Consider the following 19,966-nt stretch of genomic DNA (forward strand, 5'->3'; position numbering starts at 1 on the left):
ATTTAGTCAGTATTTATAGAGTTATTGCCCTTGAATTAGTAAACATTTGCAATTTTAAGTTGTGTCGTAAGATGTATTTGACTTACTACACTCGTGAAACTTGACTTCGCAAAATCCATTCCAGATGTTAAATGTACCTTAAATGCTTGAGTTAGAATCAACCGATCATCAACAACACTGAGAAGCTGTGTACCTGGAGATTTGCATCCAGATATTTTTCAATTTAGTTAGAGTAACTGTATTTGATTAAGTATAAATTATAGATTTCTCCATGCATATCTCATAAATTATTTGACCTGTAGTCGTGAAAGTATACAAGAATGTTTATCAGCATGTGTAGTTATGTACCTTTGAGTTTGCTTGTGGATTTTTTAGTAATTGTAGAATCTATGTCATTGACTAAGTAAAAGATTGTCGGTTTTCAACTTGTGTCACGTGCAGCCAAAACAAATTTGAGTTAGAGTTAGATGATTGACAAAACATTGGGGTGTGGACCTTTGGGCACATTTCTAGTTTCTGATTTTGAATAATTTTACTTCAATTTAAATCAATAGATGTTTTGTGAAACTCAAAACAAGCGTTTGCAAAACTTTTATTTTGTAAAAATTTGTGTTTAAAATGAAATAAAGGCTGTAATTGACATATTCTCATGTTCGTCACAAAATTAAGATGTCATTGTAATAATTCTGATTCCAGAAAATCAATAGGAACACCTTATAGTGTGGAATAAAATCAAATAAAAAAAATGTAAAGTCGTTATAACTCAAATAAAGGCGTTAAAACGTGAAACAAAACGCGTTATAACGTGAATAGAAATGCGTTATTACGCGAATCAAAAGGCGTTGTAACGCAAATAAAGGCGTAGTAACGCGAAACAAAAAGACGAAGACAATTGAAATATGACGCACATATATCTTGAGCTATTTATTCAGATCAATATTTTTCTATCGTTCTTACTTTATCAGGAAATTTGATGAACACAAATATGGTTTTAAATTGGCATAATAACGCCTTTTGTTTTGCGTTATCACGACTTTTAGTTCGTGTTATAAAGTCTTCTGTTTTGCGGTGAAACGCCCTTTGATCCGCATTTAACTCTTTTCCCCGCGTTTTTTGCGTTATTCGCGTCATATCGCATTTTTATGTTTTTGCGTACTTTGTGTTTTTTTTTTTTTGCAAATGCGCCTTTTGATTCGAGTAATTAGGCCATTTATCTGCGTTTTACACCATTCATTTTACGTTACTACGCCTTAATTATTGCCATTATACCTTTTATTTCGCGCAGTTACGCATTTTGATTCGCTTTATTATGCCTTTCCAAATGGTTTTTCTTATTTAATTTGATACTGTTAGGCCATCGTAATTAAACCTATGTGAAAATTAAAAAGAAATTCTACACTTATAATGCAGGTGTGATAAGTAATAACTTCTTTATACATGTACAGCGTCCTTCAATTTTAGCAACGTAATCTTATTATTGTTTCATGACTTTAAAAGTGTCAATGTTTACTTTCTTTGAATTAAGATTTTTATATTTACTGATATTCTGTAATATTGATATTATCCCTGCAATGAATACAGTTTTGAATAAGGCATGTTTTATAAGTTGATATAATAAAGGTTTTATTCACCATGTCTTCCGGGTGCCGTTGAATGTGGGGTTTTATACAGACCAAATACTTCTTTGTCAATAAACATGTTTACAAATCAACTGAATGCTTTTTAATAAACGCCTACGGTTAACATTGTCAAAGCGAATTTACAAATTTAATAAAAAAAAAAGCATTGCACTCAAAACTTCCTGATAACGAAATGGGTTCAAAAGATATGATATATTTAACTTCCCGTCCTTGGAACAAAATATATTGGACCGTAAAAACCTCAGTAGATGGTAGGATTTACAAATACAAAGTATATCACAAGCAAATCTTTTGTGTATATGCAACTATTTCTTGAGTTCGAAGCTGTATACTAGATTTACAAGAAAGGACATGTTTTTTTGTGTAATTCTTGTTGTACAGACCTTTTGTGATGAAAAGCGACAGATTTCCTAAAATTCACCTAATACCAGTGTTATTTTAAGAAACATAATACACAAAATAGTTAAAAACTCTTTGGAGACCTGTTTTATTGCATGTGCAAATCCCATCCTTAACTACCAAAATTATTTTCTATTATTCTATAAATATATATTATTAACTATAATGTTAAGATTCAAAAATAAAATTATATCTCTCAATATGTTTTGAAATCATCTCTTAATAAATAATATTATATTTTGTTATGTTTAACTACCTTTATTGATCATAATTTGCACGAAAATATATCATACATGTATTACTGAATAATAAATTTACTGGTGCAACTCGACATTTTATATCAAAATCAAACGAATTTTTTATTGATTGTTAAAGTCACTAAAAAAATTTAATCTAATTTATGATACAATCATGATGTAACGCAAGGACATGCTTCGATAAATGAGACATTAAGTTCACTTAACTACACTGACAAATTTCTCTTCCTAGTTTTAAAGGACAAACGGAAACTCTTATCTGGAAAATTGCACGTATGGTAAGTTATATTTTATAATGTTTGATGTCATATTAGTATTTACATAATTTCTGATCAGCAAAACAAAATATGTGTTTCAAAATATTTTTATTATATATTTTAAATTTTCAAACGTAATGTCACTTTTCTGTGTTTTAAACTAATTTTTCTCAATTCGTTGCTGTTAACATTTCAGAGATAATCAAATATTAGAAATATGTTTTCATCTTTCATTTTGTTATCAATTTGATTTTACGGAAATAAAGCTGTTTTAGTTAGAATATATCAATATTTCAATTAATAATTATGATACTAAATTATTAGTTTTATTTTTATTGATGCATTTATTTACATATTTATTTTTTTGTGGAGTGTTTGCTTTTATACTGTTTGTTTGTTTACTTGATTCTTTTTGTTTGTTGACTGTTGTTCGGTTTTTTATTTCGCCATTCAGAACATTATTATACAATTTGTGTTTCAATATTTTCAATAATAAAGCTAAGATGGATTACAAGGAAATGTTAAGGGTTAAAACAACAGATAACGCACTTGTAGAACTAGCACGGGCCGAGGTAAATGAACACCCTGAAAGAAGACAACAAGACATACTTACACTTAGAAACAGAATTCAGTTGCACCCAGGTTGGTTTATTTATTGATATCGTTTAACTTTTAAATGCCCTTGACTATATTATGTAAGACATTCAATACATTTAACGCATTATATAGTCCAAACAATTAGTAACTGTAGAGAACAAAGATATATAATATAATAAAATATATTGAGAGAAAAGTGTTTCTCCAGCTTTCCTCCTTTCAATTAAGAACAGGGCATTCGAATGTAAGGGAATAGATAATTTGGAAATCCAGACAGATTGTGCGGCTTAGCGGCATAAAAATAAATAGAAATGACTCTTAATTGATATCTAAGTAATAGTTTTAGTATATGAAACGAGTTTGTTACGAGGATATAAAACTTGCTTAGGCGAATCGAAGGATGTTTCTGCAAAGATTTTCTATTTGCAGAGACATAACGAGATGTCGCCAAGCCAGGGTAATACACCCGAGTTCATATTTTTGTTACATAAATAAAAGAAAAAATAATACGTTCATTCCCTCTCTTTTGTTCTTTCCTTGTTGTATCAAATGTTAACCCTAGACAAAATTAAACTATGTCAGAGAATTCATCTATGTTGTTTTTGCTACTGGGAATGTGTGATACCCTTTTTAATTTTACTGTCAAGAAATGTCATCGGCACTCCAATTATAAGCTTATTTATTCTCTTTATGAAGCAAAGGACTGCAAGCTCTGTGGTATTTTCTGATATTTGCAATCTTAATCGACTGTATATACGTATGTATTTTCCTGTATAAGTTTATTATCCCCCGCCGATTGAATCGGGAGGGGGATATTGTTTTGGAGTTGTCCGTCCGTCCATTCGTCCGTCCGAATTTCGTTTCGTTGCTAGTTCTCTGCAACTACTGGCTGGAATTCAATGAAACTTAATGGGAATCATCAATATCAAGAGGAGATGCGCATATCGTCGGCTTGTTTCAGTCAGATCTTTTAGTTATGGCCATTGATTAGTTATGCATTATGCATATAGAGGAAAAATCGTTTCCGCGCTACTTCTCTGCAACTTTTGTCTGGAATTCAACGAAACATTATGGGAACCCTCAATACCAAGAGGAGATGTGCATAACGTCGCCTTGTTCCGGTCAGAAACTTCAACTCAGAGTTATGACCCTTGATTAATTATGCAGTATGCATATAGAGCAATAATCGTTTCCGCGCTTCTTCTCTGCAACTTCTAGCCGGACTTTATGGGAATCATCAATATCAAAAGGAAATGCGCATATTGCCGGCTTGTTCTGGTAAGACCCTTGAACTCAGAGTAATGGCCTTTGATTAGTCATGCATTATGCATATAGAAGAAAAATCGTTTCCGCGCTACTTCTCTGCAACTTTTGTTTTGAATTCAATTCAACGAAACTTTATGGGAACCCTCAATACCAAGAGGAGATGCGCATATCGTTGCCTTGTTCCGGTCAGACAGTATACCTTAGAGTTATGGCCCTTGGTTAGTTATGCAGTATGTATAAAGAGCAATAATCGTTTCCGTGCTACTTCTCTGCAACTTCTGGCTGGAATTCAACGAAACTTTATAGGAACCCTCAACAGCGACAGGAGATGCGAATATCGTCAGCTTGTTCCGGTCAGACACTTAAACTCACAGTTATGGCCTTGATTAGTTATGCCGTATGCATATAAGCAATATTTGTTTCCGCACTACTTCTCTGCAGCTACTGGCAGGAATTCAACGAAACTTTATGGGAAACATTAATACCAAGAGGAGATGTCCAAGAGGAGAGGTGCATAACGTCGCCTTGTTCCGGTCAGACACTTCAACGCAGAGTTATGACCCTTGATTAATTATGCAGTATGCATATAGAGCAATAATCGTTTCCGCGCTTCTTCTCTGCAACTTCTAGCCGGAATTCAACGAAACTGTATCGGAATCATCAATATCAAAAGGAAATGCGCATATCGTCGGCTTGTTCTGGTAAGACCCTTGAACTCAGAGTAATGGCCTTTGATTAGTTATGCAGTATGCATATAGAGCAATAATCATTTCCGCGTTCTTCTCTGCAACTACTGGCTGGAATTAAACGAAACTTTATGGCAACCTTCAATACCAAGAGAAAATGCCCATAACAACGCCTTGTTTCGGTCAGACAGTTTAACTCAGAGTTATGGCCCTTGATTAGTTATGCAGTATGCATATAGGGCAAACTTTTTGATACATTCAATACCAAGAGGCAATGCACATATTATTGCCTTGTTCTGGTCAGACACTAACCTTGATTAGTTATGCAGTATGTATATAGAGCAATAATTGTTTCAACGCTACTTATCTGTAACTACTGGCTGGAATTCCAAAATTTTATGGGAGCCATTAATACCAAGATGAGATGTGCATAATTTGTTGTTCAGCCTTGTTCAGACCAGACCCTTCATTACAGAGTTATGGCCCTTGATTAGTTATGTAGTATGCATTTAGAGCAATATTGCTATTTCTTTGTAAGTGCTGTATTGATTTCAACAAAACTTAATGGGAACCATAGATACAAAAAGGCAATTTACATCGCATTGCCATGTCCAGATATTACTATTTAACATCGAGTTAATTAAGGCTCTGTTATTGCCCTGAATATGTATTATGTACAAAGAATATTACTGTTTACGTCATAATAAATATACAAATAAAGCCTTGTGTCTTGTGTTAGTAATAACCAGTAATCGGCGGGGGATATAAATTCAACGAATTTGCTTGTTTTTGTATACTATAATTTATCTTAAAGGGCACCCAGATGCAGCGACTGCGTTTAGATTTTAACTATAACAGTTTGGGTTTGATACATATGGAATTTTCCATGAGTAAAAATGCATCAAAAATCATCTATGTTCATTTTTAATGACAGCCACACTTTATCCTTGCATATCGTGGCTATTTCCTTTAAAAAAAAAACAAACAAAAAAAAAACACAGTTTTCACTTAGAAAAAAATAGTGACTTCGACTGGGATTTGGAACCCCAGACCTCTCACACCCTAAACGAGCGCGACCCCTGCACCAGGGAAAAGTTATACGAAGAAAGCCTGAATAAAATCAAATAATTCTAAATTTGGAATTTCCATTTCGGGTTTGTAATCCTTATTAATTTCGAGGTATTTTGTTTACGATCAACCGGTTGTTTAACGATGATGTAAATAATTTATCGCAAATCTTCTCGCCAAAACAGCCCGACATGTATATATTCCACTACTCGACAGTCAGATTTATTTGTGAAATACGCTCTGAAGTATTCGGTAATTGACATCGCTAAAAATAGCATTTTCATTGATTAAAATAATATTCATTCGCGTAATTTGTGATTTTGCATTTTTTGACAATTCTATAAGCCAACGCTACTTTCAAACATTGAATGCGTTGTAATTTGTTGGATACTTGTAACAAAACAAAAATATTTCTTTCTTTTACATCGCTAGTTCTAGTCTGTTTTGAGAATTAATTGTTTTTAGGTTTGTCGTGAAATTCAGTGTCAGCATTGTATTTCCTGATCTGCAATCAGAAAATAAAAAAATTGAAACAGTTAAGGCCGCTTGCCATATAATACATTCCGAGCCGTTGTTGTCAGTGACTTTTAATGTCCGTCAATGCCTTTTTTTATTTTTATCTTTTTAAAGGACCAGATTTCATAAATTCCATAACCATTTTATTGTTTTTATTGACGTATTCTTATTCATGAAAGACGTGTTGCTTCACGGTGATATTTTAAAGATCCTGTAACACAATTTTTTTCTATAAATTCTTAGTCAAATTTCCAATAAGAAATGAATGCTTGTATTGATTAAATATAATGTGCACACATATTTGCCGTACACATTTTACATATTCCTGGATGTTTGAAAATTTATTTGCATAATTATATACATATATATTTTTTGCAAGTGTGGTATACACACAGTAACAATATAAATGATCTTTAATGGCATTGAGGAACAAAGAACATTTTTAGCTCACCTGACCACGAAGTGGTCAAGGTGAGGTATAGTGATGGGGCTATGTCCGGCGTCCGTCGTCGTGCGTCGTCAACAATTGGGTTGTTAACAGTCTAGCAGTCACAGTTTTGATTGGATCATCATCAAACTTTGTCAGAACGTTTGTCTCAATGAAATACAGATCGAGTTCGAAGATGGGTTATCTCGGGTCAAAAACTAGGTCGCAGGAGCTAAAAATAGAAAAACCTTGTTAACACTCTAGAGGCTGCAGTTTTCATCCAAATATTCGGAAATTTGTCAGGAAGGTTGTTTTAATGATATCTAGGTCAAGTTCGAAGATGGGTCATCTCAGGTCAAAAACTAGGTCACAGGAGCTAAAAAAAGAAAAAGCTTGTTAACACTCTGTAGACTGCAGTTTTCATCCAAATATTCTGGAAATTTGTCAGGAAGGTTGATTTGATGATATCTAGGTCAAGTTTGAAGATGGATCATGTCCGGTCAAAAAACTAGGTCACAGGAGCTAAAAGTAGAAAAAGCTTGTTAACACTCTAGTGGCTGCAGATTTCATCTAAATATTTTGAAAATTTGTCAGGAAAATTAATTTGATGATCTAAAGGTCAAGTTTGAAGATGGGTCATCTCCGGTCAAAAACAAGGTCACAGGAGCTAAAAATAGAAAAACATTGGTAACACTCTAGTGGCTGCAGTTTTCATCCAAATATTCTGAAAATTTGTCAGGAAGGTTGTTTTGATGATATCTAGGTCATATTGGAAAATGGGTCATGTCCGGTCAAAAACTAGGTCACAGGAGCTAAAAATAGAAAAAGCTTAGTAACAATCTAGTGGCTGCTGTTTTCATCTAAATATTCTGGAAATTTGTCAAGAATGTTGTTTTGATCTAAATCAAGTTCGAAGATGGGTCATGTCCGGTCAAAACTAGGTCACAGGTGCTAAAAATAATAAAAGCTTGTTAACACTCTAGGGGCTGCAGTTTTCATCCAAATATTTTGGAAATTTGTCAGGAAGGTTGTTTTGATGTTTTTTAGGTCAAGTTTGAAGATGGGTTATCTCCGGTCAAAAACTAGGTCACAGGAGCTAAAAATAGAAAAAGCTTGTTAACACTCTAGTGGCTGCAGTTTTGATTAAAATATTCTGGAAATTTGTCAGGAAGGTTGTTTTAATGATTTCTAGGTCAAGTTCGAAGATGGGTCATGTCTGGTCGAAAACTAGGTCACAGGAGCTAAAAAAAGAAAAAGCTTGTTAACACTCTAATGGCTGCAGTTTTCGTCTAAATATTCTGGAAATTTGTCAAGAAGGTTGTTTTGATGATATCTAAGTCAAGTTGGAAGATGGGTCATCTCCGGTCAAAAACTAGGTCACAGGAGCTAAAAATAGAAAAGCTTGTTAACACATTAGGGGCTGCAGTTTTCATCCAAATATTTTTGAAATTTGTCAGGAAGGTTGTTTTGATGATTTCTAGGTCAAGTTCAAAGATGGGTTATCTCCAGTCAAAAAACTAGGTCACAGGAGCTAAAAATAGAAAAAGCTTGTTAACACTCTAGTAGCTGCAGTTTTGATTCAAATATTCTGGATATTTGTCAGGAAAATTGTTTTGATGATGTCTAGATCAAGTTCGAAGATTGGTAATCTCAGGTCAAAAACTAGGTCACAGGAGCTAAAAATAGAAAAAGCTTGTTTACACTCTAGTGGCTGCAGTTTTGATTCAAATATTCTGGAAATTTGTCAAGAATGTTGTTTTGATGTTTTCTGGGTCAAGTGCTAAGATTGGTCATGTCCGGTCAAAAACTAGGTCACAGGAGCTAAAAATAGAAAAATCTTTTTAACACTCTAGTGGCTGCAGTTTTGATCAAAATTTCCTGAAAATTGGTCAGGAAGGTTGTTTTGATGAGTTCTAGGTCAAGTTTGAATATGGGTCGTGTCCGGTCAAAAATTAGGTCACATTGCCCAAATATGGAAAAATCTTTATAACACACTAGAGGTCACATGTTTGACTCAGTCGCATCAAACTTGGTCATGATGCTTGTTTAAGACATTGCTTGGATGCGGTTGTGTCAGGTGAGCGATCCAGGGCCATCATGGCCCTCTTGTTTAAATTCTTACTGAATTTACATACTGCTCAATGGAAATGTATGATATCACTTTGTTAGGATAATAAATCTTGTCATATTTTACTGCCAACAAAATTACTAGTCCTCTGCTCGCCAATACGATATTTTTCTGCTCGAAAATACGATAATTTTTTCGGGTGACGAGGGTAAACGAACCTTAACACACATAACACTTATCCTAAAACAATATCTGTAAATGCCGAGTAAGGAGTTCCATGTGTGAAAACTACACATTCCTGTAATGTGCGTTGACATTACACAGGCATTACCGAACCTATATTCTTGTAAATGTTTCATGCGATATATCTTTCAAAATGTTCCATATCATTATGGAAACAACAATAAAAATTGTATGAAAAATATTTCATTGGATATAGTTTTAAAACCCTTAAACTTACAAACAGGTTTATCCAATTAGGTTTACTGAATTGTGCTTTAATTCATTGGATAAGCTATCGTACATAATCATGATAAGGACTTGTATCATAGTTTGGATACCCATTTCTTGTTACCTGCACTCAAGTTAAAGCTTTGTCTTTCTGATGTTCGTTGATTGTCTAAATTTTGTATCTGTGGTTTACCTAAAAAGAAGATAATGATAGAAAAATCCCTTTCAGATGATCCTATATTGGCTCATTTATTCTAGGGTTTCATTTGTGACGACAAGGAAAGTTTTTTTTGTTTTTTTTTGATTTTTGCATATGTTACAAACGAGAAAAAGTAGTAAAACATTCGGCAACCTGATATCCTCGTACTTAAGATATTACTAAAGGCTTTCGGTTTTATAAATTACATAAACACGTGACAGTATTCGTCTATGCTTATATAATATTATTAAGGCCGGGGTTTAGAATCAAGCAGTATTTAAGAAATAAAATTCGAAGACGCCGACAGGATAATCCGTGTATTGTTTGTATTTTTTTATTACTTAATCCTAATTTTGATTATGATTTCAATTTCAAATTATACAATGATTATTTTTCCAACTGTAGTTCGTCATAGGCTTTTTGCCATTGCTCTACAAAATCATTAAATTTTTAATTTAAATTAGATTTCTTACACTTAAAACGGAATGATATGAAATCGATAAAACATATTGAAATTGAAAATCGTATTTTGTGGGATTCATAACACGGTTTGTTTTAAGAGATGTTTATTCTGGAAAATAATTTCATTTGTTACAAACCTATATCAGATGGCACATGCACCTGGACAACAATTATGTCCAGCCCTTTTTATCATACTCAAACTATCTCTGTGAAGTCCCTTTAAGTTAACAATGCAAAACATTATGATTATCTGCAAATAATGCTTTCATATTTTGTTTCTCGAGACTTTCTGAACAGAATTGCACAAACCCTTTGTTATCTCATAACATGCTTATCTAAACACTTGAGCAGTTAGTTAGGGTGCACATTTATAAAACGGTGATTTTAATATCAAAGCACGTTTTTGGACAAGGGCATACCGCTGAAAGACACATAGAATTTTGTAAATTATATGAAATAATTATACTATACACTATATCATACCTAAATAAAGAAAATAAGAATTCCTAAATTAGTCCAAAACGTCCAAAACAGGCTCGGTTTGATTGAGCCGGTTCATGGACGGTACAGTAAAGTGCAAACTACCGTCCGCGCCCAAAGCACAGGCTTTAGCAGAATTCAACAATTAAACATGAAAATGGCAAAATTTTGAATTAAGTAACATCCGCAGATGTGTTCATACGGCGGTTACCATGTCACCTTCAATGTGACACTTTCGTGTCATTCCATAAAAAGCGGTGTATGGTCCCCAAGTACCTAAACAAGAAAACAATAGGCGGAACTAAATAATATGGAATTTTGAAAGGGGACCAGAGGTTATGAAGCATACATATCACAGATTGAACGTCAAAAGACAAATTTAAAAAGCAGGCCACACATCCTAGGGTTGTTTCAACATTATTTAAGTAGGAATAATGAAACCATTTAACTCTAAAAAAATGCCGGAAAGTAAAAACTTAAAGTACCACAAACACAACAATAATGTCGTGCCGAACGATCTTTAAAGATTGGAAATATAACATCTCTGATTGCATGTACGGGGCTACTTTTTTCAGCCTCCACACTGCACAAACAACGCCGATGTGGCGACAAAATAGAGAATAAAATCATTAAAGAAAGTCTAAAATGGCAATATTGAAAATGTTGCAGGCTCGGTAAAATTAAATGCTCTTTACCAACATACCAACATAAGATTTGTAGAAAAACAAAAACTTTTTATTCAAATATTCATTCGTATCAAATGATTTTTGTCGGTAATTCTTATAAGACTAAATTTTCTAAAAATAAAACGATGTTTTCCTTTAGTTCTTGTAAAAGTTACGACTGAAGGATGTATTGTGGCTTTTTATTATGTTAGCGTTTTTGTAATGGTTTTCTGATATAAATACCATCGCTTTAAGTCCAAATTAAACTTCAAAATTTACAAACGGTTTAGAAATAAAGAAGGGTGAAGGTGACAAAGCTGGTATTTCTGGAAGGAAGTCATTTATAAATCAACTAGTCTCATAAACATATATTAACCTATGGTGTAATGTTATCTTTTGATGCCACTTTGATACTTCAGAAACGGCAAGTAACTTAAAAAGCAGCATAACTCTGTGATGCATGTATAACATTATGTCTGGACTTATCTCCCTTGCAATTAATTTGTTGAATGAAAGTAATACGTTATGTAATTAATTATCCTTTTCCCTGTCGCCACAATAAGTTAACCTAAGAAGAACTATAGACAACCTACAAACATATCCCACTGTCTTCTCGACAAACAGTGCGGTGACAGGAGTGCAGGTAAGTAATACATTCATTCCAGTGAAAGCACTGTGCATTTATAGGTATACCATTGAACTCCATTTTTTATGGATATGATACAAATACATTTTTGATAATTATTCCCTCTTTGGACAAAAATGCCTTAATTTTAACATGGTTCTTTCATAGAAATCATGGCAAGTATTTACATTTAGTCACTACAACTATTTTTTAATTTAAAATATCATGTTTATTTGGTTCAAATTCCATGAAGTAGAAATAAGATGTAAACAAAATGTATAAAATAATATTTTAGGACCGTGTCATTCTTTCAGAGTTGAAAATCCAAACAGATGATGCGTATCTCTTACGCTTTTTAAGAGCCTCCTGCTTTGACCACGAGAATGCATTTACTCTTATTCATAAATATTTCGAGATGAAAGCAGACGAGAGAAACAAACAACTGTTCAGCAATATGCGACCTAGTTCCATTAAGCACGTGCTTGAAGCAGGTGTAACGGGAGAATATTATCATCGTGATAAACTTGGCAGAAGAGTAATAGTTATAAGACCAGGTCAGACAAATTTACTAAAATGAATACCTTCATTACGTTCAGTTTTTGTTGTCTTTGCTTGTATTTTATCGCCTAGAAAGTTAAGCAGTTGATCTAATGGATGAAAAGTGATGAATGAGGAAACAGGTTTGCAATGATGGAATTGTGTTTCGCGTTAATCTTGTCGTAATGAGTGTCCTTCGGTATATGACTATAAGTTATAAGTGAATGTAACTTGCGCTCAACTCAAAGACATTTTCAGATTCTTTACTAATATCGTTGTTTGATAAAAGATGTCATTTGTTATTAAACTTACTTGAACATGTACACGAAACTATCATTGACATTAACCTTATTAACACATATGTATCAATATGTTTGGTGAAGTTATGTCAGGTTGCTTAGAAACACGTTTAGAAGACCACAAATGCCTCATATTTGCGCTTTATAGTATATATAAACGAGTATTCCAGTAGAAACACCATTCTTGTTTGTAGCTATCGAGTAAGTGTTTTTTCTATATAAATGATTATATGATAAATATGTATATCTCATGATAAGCGGTTTATTTTAATTGCTTTGATCGATATTATTTATTTCAGGGAAATGGGATACCAGTAAATTTTCAATTACAGACATTTTCAAAACTAACTTCATGACACTCTTCAAGTTCGTTGAGGTTAGAAATAATACACTAAAAGAATTAATAAGATAAGAAAAGTTATAATACAACGATTGAAAGAATCAGATAAGAAAAACTATTGTATACCTATAGAAATAACCAGATAAGAAACGTTTTAATACATTTTCTGTATAGAAAGACTCACATAATTATTTTAAAGAAATGTTCTAATACATTTATAGAAAGAACCAGATAAAAAAGTTTTAATACATCCACAAAATGTACTGTATAGAAAAAATCACATATTATAAAGAAATGTTTTTTATACATTTATAGAAATAACCAGATAAAAATGTTTTAATACATCTACTGTATAGAAATAATCACATATTATAAAGAAATGTTTCAATACGTTTATAGAAAGAGCCAGATATGAAAAGTTTTGATACACCATTAGAAGAAGCAAGATAAGAAATATCTTTTTTTTTATTATTTTTGATACAAAGCATCCAGGATGTTGCATAAACAGAAATGCAGGCGATCTGCTTTATTTCGAAAAATGTAATTAATAGAATATTAAATAGTTCGCATAAAATGCTATTGTTTGTGTACTTGTTTGTTTGTGTTTGATTTCCATATACTAACATTTTATTTTATCCTTTATAATAATGAGAATAATTTTTACCTTTAGGAAGAAGAGACGCAGATAAAAGGTGTTGTCGCGCTGTTTGACATGAATGGTGTAGGATTTGGTCAGATGACTCATCTTTCTCCATTCTTTGCAAAACGTATCACGGCTTTATTACAAGTATGTATGGAATATTTCACATGTCATGAACGAACATTAACCAAGAATCTAATTTGTTTTTACAATATTTCTGTTACGTTAAAAGTCAGGAAACGTTATATGAGTTAAAAACTAGGATATGTGACATAATCTTAACAATGCAACTACTTTGTTTGTTTTGGGTTAACAGTACATTTACAAATTACTGGCCATACCGCGCCGAAGTTTACAATGCAACACTCGAGCCACAAAGTATTACTATTGATGAATTTCTCATTTTTAGCATTATTTTGATAGCCAAATATGTCCAATCACGACACTGATTTAAAATGAGTATTTTTTCATTATTAAAAGAGATATTTCTTGATGACCTATCACTAGAACAGTATTGGAATAACTCAGAACGCAAACTTTTAAGCCAGACGATGACAAGTTGTTTTTTTCTTTCGAGAACATCAGATTTTATCTTTATATTAGAATATGTACAGTAAATATTTAATTGACTATTTTCAGGAGAGTTTTCCAATGAGATTGAAAGCTATGCACTTCGTTAACGAGCCTGCAGTTTTTGATTATTTATTTGCTATTCTCAAACAGTTTATGAGCAAAGAAACGATTGATAAGGTTAGTGATGTAGTTTGTCTTTTAAATTTAGATGACATTCTTAAAAACTACCCTTGAATAAATCAGCAGATTTTTATACATTTAACAATATTGTTTCTTAAAACACATATAAATAAATTTATAAATAAAAAAAACGCGTTTAAGAAAATATATATTCTATTGTTGTTGTTGGTGGTTTTATTTTTCAAGTAGTAAAAAAACTGATAAGGATATCATTATAATAATATTTCATATATATTAGAGATACATCTTTTTAATTTTAGATAAAGGTACATGGACACAACCTGGAAGAATTAGCTGAATATTTTGATGTAGAACTTTTACCAGAGGAATACGGAGGGAAAGGCCAAAAGTACTCCAATGAGGTATTTACCACGGTGACTGTAAATTATATGATAATAGTATTGTACTTATAAAAATACTAAGTATTATGATACATATTTCGTATAGTGTTTAAAATGCTACTGTTGGTGTTGATTTGGTGTTTTATTCATTATTTGACAATTTTGATGAACTAATAGCCTCTTAGTTAAAATTATTTTTGATATTAAGTTTTGTAATTATGAAATCTTTCTTTTATTTTACGTACGATTGTCTTTAATCTCCTTTATATTAAATCATGTGTTGATATTCAGCTCTTGATATAACGAAATTACTGGTCAATTTCTTTACAGCGATGGATGAAGACTCTTTTGGCTTGTGACGCAGAGTTTGATGCTGAAGCACGAAATAGCCTTGTTAAGGTTCCTGCAAAAGATGCCACAGGAACATACAGGAAAATAGATTCTTAGATCGTCACTTAGCTTATGAACTATACCTTAAAATTCAATTAACTATTATAAAGAACATTTCTTCAAAGAACATTTGATTTACGTTATCCTTAGTGCGTATTTTTGTCATAGGTATTGTGTATCTTCGTTAAATATCATGTAGTTAAGCAAGTTTTTTTCTACTTAATAGACTCTGAAAAAAATGGGTTTTTTCAAGCTTATCCGGGATAAGAAAGAAACGTTTTCAATTTCGAAAATCGAATAATTTAATGAAGTTGACTTATTTATTGTGAATGGTCGTGCATGGTGAAGCTTTGAACAAAAAGACCGGTAGGGACATTTCAACTTCATGAACTCTCGATTTATCTTCGTGAATTCACGATTTCAACTTGATGAATTTATGATTTCAACCTCTTGAATTCACGATTTCAACTTCACGAATTAAACTAAGCGAATTTACGTTTTGAACATATTATATTCAAAAGTAAAATATGTCTCTTTTATAAGACAGACTATATATTTAAGAAAACTTTAGCTAACATCTTAAACTTATTATATTCTTACATAAGATTCATATTTTACAAGGTGAATTATGTTAAAAGGGAGTTAAGGTAATTTTACATTTAAACTTTCCAGTTCTAAAATTTATTCATCATTTATATATTCATATTCGGATTCGAGAATGTTTCAATAAGCTAAATATAGCTTCCAACACAATCGAGCTAAAATAAATTTGTATAAACATTACACAAGCGTCAGCCTCGATTTCAATTAAAGCGATCCTTTTTGTAAATACAAGCATGATCGTTAATTGAAAATCGCGATAATTTTTCGTGTTCTCAAATGTTACAGATGTTCAGAGATGATTGTTAAGGGATAACCTAAATAAATTTAGTTAATATAAAACATGAAAATTAATATGTTATTGTTTTTCTTTAGTTTACTTAAAATACCATAGAAAAGATCTAAAGAACATAGAATACCATAGAACGCAACAATATTAAGGTAAAATATTGTTTGAAGCATTGGTTTAGCTTGGAAAACATGCATTTGCCGAGATTAGGATAACATCTTTAAAAAATTATTGATATGTTATGTTTTAAACAAAATAAATAACATGTTGACGTGTTGTACTTCTCCATGTATCTATTATTTTGATGTTATATTTTAGTTAGTTTGGCGTCAAGTACGACTATATGTATATGTACAATTATGATTCGGAAAATGTCGGGATGGTGCTGTTTGTTTAAGGCTTATTAAAACGTATAAGCTAGCAAACTCAAAGTTTATGGATTATCCGAAATGACTGAGATCTCTCGTGTTTTTATTAAAGAAAAGATCTAGTGCCTGCCAGTCTGCTGATGACTGTATTTAAGTGTTTGTCACTTCATATGTAAAATGTAGGAGATTATTTCCAAAGATCGGTTATCTGAAACTATCAACTAGAAAACGCATGGACAGCATAATTTAGCAAAGCATAGTCTAGTCGAATAAAAGTACGATTCATTATGTTACACGACAATAAATCCTTAAAATAGTTTTTTCAATCTATCATAAACTCAGAGGCAGTTCTGTCCTGAAATAGGTAGTCATGTCGCCAGCAGATAGTTCTATGTAAAAGAGGAACAAAAATGATATGGGCAACGAATATGCAGTATGAGTCACGAAAATAGGTCTTCTTTTATTTATGCGCGAGTTTTCTAGAGTCACGAAAAACTATTGATTTGTTAATAATAATGTTTTGTATAATGTAGAAATATTTATTTCCTACTAATGATCTTTGGAACTCAGAGCTTACACCTTTATTATAGTATAATTTGCTGTCCTACTTTTTCGACAGCGGTAAATCGTTACGGCAGTACTTTGCATATTGCGCAATGATACTACGGGACTACAACGTTTTTATCAATCATATACGTTCATATTTTAACTTAGTTAACTTAATTTGAAATTGAAAAGGCTAAATATGGAAGTTTTAAAGGATCAAATTCATGTACTATTTCTTGGGCTGTTAATCGGTTGAGGACACTTTGCGCGATTGTAGCCGACGAAATCCCATGTGAAGATGACTTAACTCTGAACGCGCCTGAGGGCGCATCCGTCGCAAAAAGCTTTCGGTGAAAAAGACCTTTCGGATGTTGGTACAACGAGTATAATTATGAAGAAAGAAATCAACTTTTTGATAATGTTTATGCTATATTAGCAGTTATTCCTGATTCTCTTTTTCTCTACTTCAAGATGACTAACTGTAGTAAGATGTACAAATGTGAACACTGTGTACAAACTGAAACTTAACATTTCAAATGTTCACACAGAATAACTTAACAGTAGCACGGTATGTAAACATTGCTTTAAACACTTTGGCAGCATAGAGTTTAAAGTGTCACATAGTGAGAATAAAAATATGAATAACACAGTTGTGACACGAAGTTGTCATAAAACTTTTGGTGTTCTTGTTTTTAAAGGTGTCCGAGAAGATTTTGCTGCCCATGGAATTCCCATTTTAGCTAACGTATTATTTTCTTCATTGTTTCCAAATAGTCAGAAAGTAATGTTTCTTTTTTCCTTTAAAGACATTGAAAATGCAGTCACGCGGTTTGGTGCTTATAATGCAAGCATCGTAAAACATAACGCAGTATTGTGCAATCCTATGGCCGAAACGAGCACCACGGAAAGGAAATGAACCAATATCTTTAATTTACATCAAACTGAAAGAGGTGAATTACGGTTGCGGATACATTATACTTTAAACCTCATCAAAACATTTCCCTGGCAATTTATTTCAAGATCATTCCTATAAATTTCGACCTGACATTTAAGTTTCGTCGTATCTTAAATAAAAATGTAGTACATATTACATTATGGACTTTGATATTCTGTGTACCCGGCACATATGGAAAACTTGATATACACGATGCAAATGCTTCAACTGAAACAGAAAAAAGCTACTATGTTTATGGTATGTAAATTCTGTACATAATGTTAAAATCTTAACAGGTGGCAACACGTTTTAATGTTGCATGATGAACAATTACACGGCTGGTCCGAATTGTAGGAAAACTTTTCGTAGATAGTCACGTTCAGGTGCGTATCGTTTGACAGGAAAAATTCCTACGTCAATTTTCATTTCAATGACAGAGATTGGCGGCAAAAACAACTTCCTAAAGACATAAACGTTACTCACATGACTTTTCCTCAGTTAAGGTGTAAGAAAACGTGAAACAAAATTGGCCAATTGACGGCGGCTGGAACAGGACTCCACGTAACCTTCTACGAAACTAGGGTGGTATATTAAAAGGAGATGGACAATTGTTATAGTCAGTGGTGAAATCCGCATACGATATGTAAATGAAACGTTAATGACTATGCTTAAGATGACTTCCTAGTATAATATATTGTTATCTGAAACGTAATAAGTGATAAAACAGTATACGCCAGGTGTAGGCTGCAAAAAAAGTGCTCTGTGAACTTTTAATTATTTCAACAAGAAATACTTAAAAGATTCCCCTGAAATTTGTCATACGTGTTGATTAATGTGTAATTATTGAATATTTATACTTTTGAAATTTCAGAAATGTGTATCTTGGCTAAGGCGAATTTAGTTGATCAGTGTTTACCAGGGATTATCCAATATAATAGGTGTATCCTACATAATATTAGGCAATTATCACCAGCCAAACTTGATCCTTGTGTACTAGAAACATTGAAATAGCAAGACATACTTTAGCAATACATGGGGTATTAGAGGGCGTCGTGTCATTGAAAGACGAATATTGGACATAAATGATGGAGTTCACCTTCATAATATTAGAACTTTGCCTCAGAATGAATCAACAAGAATAACAAAATTTGAACATAGACATAATCCCAATATGGACAGTGTTTATCCTGACAATTTCAGAAAGATCACATTTGAACCATTGTCTGTTTGTAAAGGGAAACTAAGATTAAAGTATTTTGTCACAATTCAAGATCAGTGAAAAATAAGAGTTTGGCCTTTTCTGATTACATCATATCCAATAATTTTAACATCATCGCTGTTACAGAAACGTGGCTTGGTGGACCTAGAGACGCATCGTGTATTGCCGAATTAGTACCTAGTGGATACAAAATTGCCCATGTTCTTCGCCAAGGTCGTGGTGGTAGAGTAGCGGTTATTTACAAGGCACCCTTAAAACTTACTATGCTTGCATCTAGTCGCAATACTAATGTTACCTCGTTTGAATATATGGACTGCAACATCACTGTAAAAAAAACTTTTCTCTACGATTAGCTGTGGTATATAGCCGCCTCCGAACAAACACAACGGCTTTAAGACTAGTACATTTCTTGATGATGAATGGCCGACATTTCTTGCAAACTTTACAACTGCTGAGAACGATATTATTGTGGTGGGCGATGCTTATTTTCACCTAGACAATCTTTCAAACCCTAACACCGCAAAATTCAAAAGTGTCTTAGAAGCGTGTGGCATGCGACAACACGTCACTGAACCAACTCATGTAGCAGGCCACATACAAGATGTGCTCATTACCAGAGATACAGACTGAACGGTATCAAATGTAGAA

General features: G+C 32.7%; 1 protein-coding gene across 2 annotated transcripts; it reads left to right on the forward strand.

Annotated features, from left to right (window-relative positions):
* Nucleotides 1–2,427: 2,427 nt before the first annotated feature.
* Nucleotides 2,428–16,316, forward strand: LOC132733180 (alpha-tocopherol transfer protein-like). 2 transcript variants are annotated; one of them, XM_060719778.1, is made up of 8 exons: nucleotides 2,428–2,574; nucleotides 3,052–3,195; nucleotides 12,377–12,616; nucleotides 13,198–13,274; nucleotides 13,909–14,025; nucleotides 14,518–14,628; nucleotides 14,892–14,993; nucleotides 15,303–16,316. In XM_060719778.1, the coding sequence occupies exons 2-8, from the start codon at nucleotides 3,057–3,059 to the stop codon at nucleotides 15,417–15,419; spliced, it is 903 nt and encodes a 300-aa protein (XP_060575761.1). In that variant the 5' UTR covers nucleotides 2,428–2,574; nucleotides 3,052–3,056; the 3' UTR covers nucleotides 15,420–16,316. The 2 variants fall into 2 exon arrangements, with proteins under 2 accessions (XP_060575761.1, XP_060575762.1); XM_060719779.1 differs by lacking the exon at nucleotides 12,377–12,616.
* The last annotated feature ends 3,650 nt before the right edge of the window (nucleotides 16,317–19,966 follow it).

This window comes from Ruditapes philippinarum, unplaced genomic scaffold (assembly GCF_026571515.1).
Source record: "Ruditapes philippinarum isolate M1 unplaced genomic scaffold, ASM2657151v2 ctg5908_1_1_1_1, whole genome shotgun sequence".
NCBI lineage: Eukaryota > Metazoa > Mollusca > Bivalvia > Venerida > Veneridae > Ruditapes > Ruditapes philippinarum.